Below are 7,545 nucleotides of genomic sequence, written 5' to 3' on the forward strand. Positions count from 1 at the left end.
TGGTAGAGCAACAATTGGTTAGGAATTGGCTTTCAAGAGCGCGTAGATAGCTGGTTTAGTTCCACATTGGAAAAGTTGTCTGAAGGCATGGTAAAGCCATGATATGTTCTAAATATATCATACATTTGAATCAATATCGATTTTTTGTGTGTCTTAAATACATTTTGCTGTTTCGAATGTCCACAGCAGTTTATTGCTTAGCTTTTGTACTCCTGTCTGCTTCTCCAAACCAGAGGCTCACCGAATAAACTGACCATGGATAAGTACCTCATACCTCCCACTTCAGTGTCTGCAAAGTAGTTTTCAACTATACCAAATAATTTAGCGTCTAATAGAAAAATTCACAAGACAAAGTCTGAGTCTGAATTTGTGCGAGTTTGTTTCAGTCTTTATACATAAAAAAGGTTTATAAAATTCAACTTGGCTCTCTAATAAGACAAAGCAGAACCTTAGATCAACATGGGAAAAGGCTTTTATGACATTTAATGTGATTCCCTTTCAGTCATGACATTATGTTTACTACTGGACAAATCTCCTGTGTTTACATTTGGAGGAGAGATCTTTTCTCCATGTTAAAAAGGACCTCTGGGGGTAGAAAGAGTATGAAAGGTTTAACTTTATTTCTATCATTCATGTCTAGTTTCAGCCTACACAAATAAATGACATCAGGAATGAAAGCAGTGCGATACCCAGGGAGTCCATCGACACCGACTTGTAAACTAAATGGCTTTTCCATGCAGAAGAAAGCTGTTTGGCCTGGCGTGCCATATCGATTGCATAAGCAACTGGAAGCATTTCAACAGCGTAATGTATGGAGTAACACTGCAGTAAAAGCTTCAGCATGAAGAGGACAAGAGCTAAGAGCAAGATTTAGTGAAAGTGAAAAAAAGAAAACTATGCTCACTATGGTCATGCAAGGCTGGGACTCAATGAGTCAGAGTTATTGCTCTTGAGCTAAAATCTGTTAGATGGAACTATGGAGAGCCAGCAGGGATTTCCTGTTTTTACTCTTATTTTCATTATATTATGGAATTTCACTCTTTGACATTAATATATTTTTTTTGCCCTGCACTCAAGTGAAGTGAAGGGTTTTTTGTATCATACCAAGCTGCTAATAGCTGCCAGGCAGAGCAGGAAAATGACATAATCGTACCATCTGAACTTTTCTTGGGTAAAAACTGGATGATTTTAAACATCCAAGTTTGCTCTGAAAATTCCGAAGTGCTAAGAGAAATGATTGTTTACTGGCTGAGACTCACTGGTTGTGACTCTTTTGGATGTTTGGGGTCCTCTGGTGTTGTTCTTGATGATGTTAACAGAGACTTCATACTCCTGTCCTGGACCAAGGCCCGACTGGAAGAACTGGTTTTGAGATGGTGGAAGGGTGCTCACGACTTTTCCATTTTCTTCTTTCTGCAAGGACACATACAAACATTTTAAATATCCTGTTGATGCACCCAAGAGACCTACCTACTGGAAGAAACTCAGTTAATCTCTTCCACTCCATCCCTCTCTGCCATAGACCTATTTTGGGGGAGACAAGGAATTTTTATCATCTGAAAGCTGGAAACCTAAAGATTAATCTGAGAAACAGCACTGTGTGTCATGTTGTTCTAATCATAAATTTCTATTAAAAAATAATCAATTGAACAATTAATTAATTAAAATTGTACAAGTCTACAAAGTAAATATTAGGAGATGAGAATATGAAGGCCATTCCCATGCTCAACTATTATACAGTTACAATAAAAGTGTTTCTGATTTTCACAATATATTAGAAATCAGGTTACAGAAAGTACGGAACAAGGCTGTATGAAAGTAACTTCAACACCAATGACACATCTCTGTAATGGAGAACAGGACTTCTCAAAATCAAAAATGAACAAATACATTTCTTGATAAACAATTTTCTATGCCATTAAAAGTAGCAAATAATATTTAAAATGAATGTATATATTCATTAATTGATCAAATGTGACCTAAATGTATGATTTTGTTTGACTTTTCTTCTTTCTTAATTAAAATTTGTATCAATTCCCCTATTTGTTTTTTGTATTGAATCTTCCCTTTTTACATTTATTTATATTTTTGTATTATTTATATTTATTTCATATAATATATTATTTATATTATTATTCAATAGCATATTACTGTATTTATTGAGAAAACTATTTATTTAATTTTGTTTTTTTATTTCCATTTTGGCAGCTTCCATCCTCTATGCTGTGTATGAATATCACAATAGCTGTCAGTTTACACAGGGCAGGAAATGTCTGAGAACAGAAAACTGTTGTGTAGGAACACATCAAAGTGTTATCAAAGTTAACATGGAGGTCAGGCAAGGACATATTTATAAAATGGGTTAAAAACTCTGCAGCAACTGCAGAATTGAAAAAAGGCCTCTGACTTATCAGCTGGCACAGTAATTTATTTTCAGAAAATGACTTGCTGGGATTGTGAGCAGCAGATTTACCCGCAGTTCTATGACAACCAGACTCACCCTCACTGAGGTTTTCCATATGTCAAAGCAATTTTAATGGTTTGCACTGAAATAAATCCATGTTTTGCTGAGACTTCCTATAAGCTGGCACAGCTTTTATCACCTCTCACTTTTTCCCCTGTCGCTTATTAAAATCCTGGGCGAGCCTTCAGAAGAGACGGGCAGACTGACCGTGTTGCGGAAATAGATCTCCCAGCCATCAAAGGAGATGTCCAGCTGGTCCCACATCACCTCCACCGAGGTCTCTCTCACGGATTTGAATCGTAAACCCTCTGGCTGTGGAAGCTCTGCAGGGGTGGAAACAAAAATAATCATTAAAGGCAAAGCCACATCAACTTTTTCTTCAAGTATGCACAATAAAGCAGCATGGAGAGGGCTGTGATGTACCTGTGGCCACCCGCACGCTGACAGGGATGCTCTTCTTGTTGCTCAGAACAGCGTAGACTTTGATCAGGTACTCGAGTCCAGGTTCAAGCTCTTTGACGGTGGCTGTGCTACTGTCTCCCGTCACAGTGAACTCCTGTAGAAGACCTCCAGGCTGGGTGGGCACGTATGTCACAAGATACTCTGTCACCAACATCTCGTTGTTCCAGGACAGGTCCACTGAGTCAGAGGTGACCTCGCTTACAGTAAGGTCCTTTGGAGGAGACACTGAAAAAAAACAAATGCAAAACCTGTTCTGAGTATGTTTCTTTTCTGCCAGAAAAAGAAAAAAGACATGATGGAAAAGATCCTGTAAGCCTTTATGATGGACAAACTTTTTTCAAAATAAGAAACTATTTTAAAAAAAGTTTTCGAGATACTCAGCTGTGGGGGAGTTTTTCTTAATAATACAGCACCTGCTTACAAGCCATCAAGTAATCAATGGTGGAATGTAACTAAGTACATTCACTCAAGTACGGCACTTAAGTACAATTTTGAGGTACTGTAACTTTATATTTCTACTCCATTACATTTAGCTGACAGCTTAAGTTACTTTTCATGTCAAGATTTAAAAATAAAAACATGAAGAAAATAAATCAAATCACAAAACAGTATATAATGTAGTCAAATTAGCAATAAAATTCTGTTTACATAAGTGCATAAATAATAATAATGTTTGGAATATATATAACAATATGAGTGTGCATTGTGTGGCATTAGTACTTTTACTTAAGTAAAGGATCTGAATACGTCTTCCACCACTGAATATAGTTTAGGCCTAGTATTGACACATTTAACCCCAGTTTTATTCCCACTGTTTTAATGATGCAGAGCTCATGATGAAGTGTCTCAGGTCAATTACAGGCTACACCCACAGAATTAATCTTACAGATAGATTTTGTTTCCCTCTGATTAACACATTTATAACGGACCTGTCTCCTGTCTGTCTGTGTTCTTAATGTATCCTAATGTATTGTCCTGGACAGTTTCTCATGCCCTACATTACAGAGTCTACACCACATAGAGCTAATGCAAATTCCAGAGCCACATCTGGCTGTGGTGTGAAGAACTGCCAAAAAAGTGCGAACAAAGTGCAGACAACAGCAATACACAAACCGAAACTTCTTTTATATCCACTGTAATAGTTTCTCTCAAGAGGAGTGGTGGGTGAATATTGAGAATAGAAGGAAATTACATCACTCTGGGTTTGATTTTATAATACATCCAGTCAACACATGGAAAGTTTCAGGATTTGTGAGCTGCAAATCCTTCTCTTGTGTTTAACTGAACAGCTTCTTACCTTCTGAGCAGTCTTCTCCGATGTATCCCTCGTCACAGACGCACTGACCATCCACACAGCGGCCTTTGTCCTGGCAGCTATTGAGGCAGCTCAGCTCTGCACAGCTTTCCCCTTCATATCCGCTCTCACATGTGCACCTTCCGTTGATGCACCGCCCCCTGTTGTTGCAGTTACCTGGACAGGCGTGCACAGAGCAGTCGTCTCCTGAGTAGCCTTCCTGGCAGACGCACTTGCCGTCGACACAGTAACCACGCGCCAAGCAGTCATTGGGACAAGCTTTCTGACTGCAGTCCTCCCCAGAGAAGCCTTCCTCACAAACACACTGCCCGTCCATGCACCGCCCGCGGTTTCTGCAGTTGTTAGGGCAGCTCAGCTCGCTGCAGTCCTCGCCGGTGTAGCCTGCGTGACACACACAAGATCCCTCGATGCACTCGCCACGGCCGTAGCAGTTTGAGGGGCAGGTCCTGATGCTGCAATCTTCTCCAGCAAAGCCTTCCTCGCACACACACTGGCCGTTAACACAGCGCCCTCTGTGCTGGCAGTCGTTTGGACAGGAGAGCTCGGAGCAATCATCTCCCTGGAAGCCAACATCACAGGAACACTGTCCGTTAATGCACTGCCCTCTGCTGTTACAGTTGTTTAGACATGCTAGCTGGCTGCAGTCTGCGCCTTGATAGCCCACGTCACAGATACACATCCCGTTGAAGCACGTCCCTCTGCCGTTGCAGTCGTTTAGGCAGGTGAGCCGAGAACAGTCGTCTCCACTGAAGCCGGCAGCGCAGACGCACTGACCGTCCACGCAGAAGCCATTACCGTGGCAGTTGTTTGTGCAGGTGCGTTCCCCACAGTCCTCCCCGGCGTATCCCTCATCGCAGAAGCAGGTGCCGTTCTCACAGCGTCCACGGTCGTAGCAGTCTTTGGGGCAGATGAGTTCAGAGCAGTCGTAGCCTGTCCAGGGTTCATCACACACGCAGTCTCCGTCTTCACATCGGCCACGGCCTCTGCAGTTGTTGAGACACTTGGTTTGGGAGCAGTCCTCACCAAGGTAACCATCCGAGCAGATGCAAACACCGCCCACACACTGACCATGGTCTCCGCAGTCCTCAGTGCACACCTCGAGTGTGCAGTCTTCTCCAGTGAAGCCCTTGTAGCACTCACACTTTCCATCAACGCAGCGACCCCGGCTCTGGCAGTTCTTGGGACACTCGGGTTCAGAGCAGTTGGTTCCCTTCCAGCCAGGCTCACACAGGCAGCCACAGGTTTCAGTGCTGTAGTTTCCGTGACCATTGCAGTATGGTTTAGTTCCCACTTTACCTTTGATGAGAAAATAAAGACAAAGACATTTATTACAATAAGAAGTTTTTAAAAAGTTTTGTTGAATATTATCTTTTTGATGTTAACTATTTAATAACACACAAATATCTATTGTCGTGTTTTGGAAGTAAAATCAGCTTGAGAGTTTCTGTCATTCAAGAAATAAGATTAGTCATTAGTCATTGATATACTTTCATTTATAAGGCAATATTGGGACTGCTGCCTTCGTACATTTGCACCTTAATTACTGTGAGAAATGCAGGATCTTATTATCTTCGTTCACAAGATCAATTGTTGCTTTCCGTCCCTTATGCTCGTACGGAGTTGGGTAAAAGGGCATTTGTTTACTCTGCACCTTATGCATGGAATATGCGCCAGAAAGAATGGAAATTAACAAACTTTGTTTCTTTGAGCACTTTTAAATCAAAACTAAGAGTTATTGAGGCCAATTCCACAACATGCACTTGTTTCTCATGACGTCTGACATAAGGTCTGTATGTTATGTAAATATATAACTGTATTTTGTGTTGCTGCCTCTTGGCCAGGGCTGCCTCTTGGCCAGGGCTCCCTTGAAAAAGAGGTTCTTAATCTCAATGGGATATTCCCTGGTTAGATAAAGGTTAAATAAAAAATAAGATAAAAAAGAATTTGCATTCTTGAGAGTCAAACAGGAAGTTAAAAAAAACAGTCTCACAATGCCGATATACCTAACATATGCCAACAGCCAGCAGATGATTAGCTTAGCATAAAGACTGGAAACAGGAGGACACAGTCCTGATGACGTTCAAAGCTAAAGCTCTCTCAGATAGAAAAAAAACCCACTTGTTAATGAACACTGCATCCATGTATTGCACAGGTTATGGTTATAGTTTTATTGGGGTTATCTGTGGGACTGGGTTTCAAGTCTTTATGCTAAGCTAAGCTTATCAGCTGCTGGCTATAATGTATCGATCTTCTTTCAATTATCTGCAAAAAAGCCCAAAATGTCAGTCTCGTCCTTTAAGAGTGCATTCCTCAGAAATGCTTTAAAGCTTATTTTAGCAACTATTAGAAAAGAAGACTTACATTCATTGATATTCAGAAACTGTATGTCATGGCATTTGTGCTAAATAAAGCCCCATTCAAACTGAAGAGTTGATGGGAGTATAACACTCCCACACTGAATTCCTAAACTCCCAGATGAATGGAACAGATGTGCTATTTGGTATTCTTAGTGTGAACTCAATACTGACAGATTATTTTACTGTACTGTCTGTGATCTACATACCAGACAAATGACACCTACCTGTCACCTGTGCACTGCAGCATGCCTTGTCACCAGTGCACTGATCTCTTAATGCTGAAACTTCTCCCTCGAGCATCTCCAGCCGGCTCATGAGGTCCTTAAGGCCAGGCAGGTCGTCAGAACAACCGCAGGCCTTTCGAGGTATGTTGATGCGGTGGGTGAAGACGATCTGGTTCTCCCCGTCGACTGTGTGCTCGGTGATGTGATGCCCTTTGGAGACCGCTGCATCATTAGGAAGGAGCTGCGTGCCCTCTGGAGCGTCCAGGTCCACCGAGCACAGGGAACTGGCAGGAACGTTGATGTTATAGACGTGGTTGAAAACCACAGGATGGTCCGTGCTCGGGAGCGTGATGTTATGTTCATTAAGGGGCTCCAGGGTCTGTCGTCGATGCCGTAGGATCTTCTTCACGAGCCCAGTCTTTGATAAGCCGAGCAAAGCAGTCAGGAGGAGGCAGCTCAGAACGCCTCGTGTACCCATAATAGATGTGGGATTTACTTAAATAAATATCAGTTTGAACCTCCAACTAAAGGCCAATCCTCATTAACGGTAAAGGTTTCTGGAAAACAAAAAGAAAATATTTCACACACAAATGTATTGCTACAATGATCAGTCACTTAATTAATTATTAATTTATATTGTTATTTTTCAATCAAAAATACCAAACATTGAATGGTTCTTGGTCTTCTTGAACTGATATGATAGTAAATTTCATATTTGGGGAA

General features: G+C 41.3%; 1 protein-coding gene across 1 annotated transcript in view; it reads right to left on the reverse strand.

Moving 5' to 3' along the window:
• Positions 1 to 7,315, reverse strand: part of LOC131992721 (tenascin-like) — a 32,554-nt gene extending 25,239 nt beyond the window's left edge. The window contains exons 1-5 of the mRNA XM_059358389.1: positions 6,823 to 7,315; positions 4,224 to 5,537; positions 2,888 to 3,151; positions 2,672 to 2,787; positions 1,260 to 1,413 (exon numbers count right to left, since the gene is read on the reverse strand). Coding sequence (XP_059214372.1) covers positions 1,260 to 1,413; positions 2,672 to 2,787; positions 2,888 to 3,151; positions 4,224 to 5,537; positions 6,823 to 7,300 — 2,326 coding nt within the window. The 5' untranslated portion in view covers positions 7,301 to 7,315. The remainder of the gene's footprint in view (positions 1 to 1,259; positions 1,414 to 2,671; positions 2,788 to 2,887; positions 3,152 to 4,223; positions 5,538 to 6,822) is intronic.
• Positions 7,316 to 7,545: the final 230 nt, after the last annotated feature.

The sequence above is a fragment of the Centropristis striata genome, chromosome 19 (genome assembly GCF_030273125.1).
Source record: "Centropristis striata isolate RG_2023a ecotype Rhode Island chromosome 19, C.striata_1.0, whole genome shotgun sequence".
NCBI lineage: Eukaryota > Metazoa > Chordata > Actinopteri > Perciformes > Serranidae > Centropristis > Centropristis striata.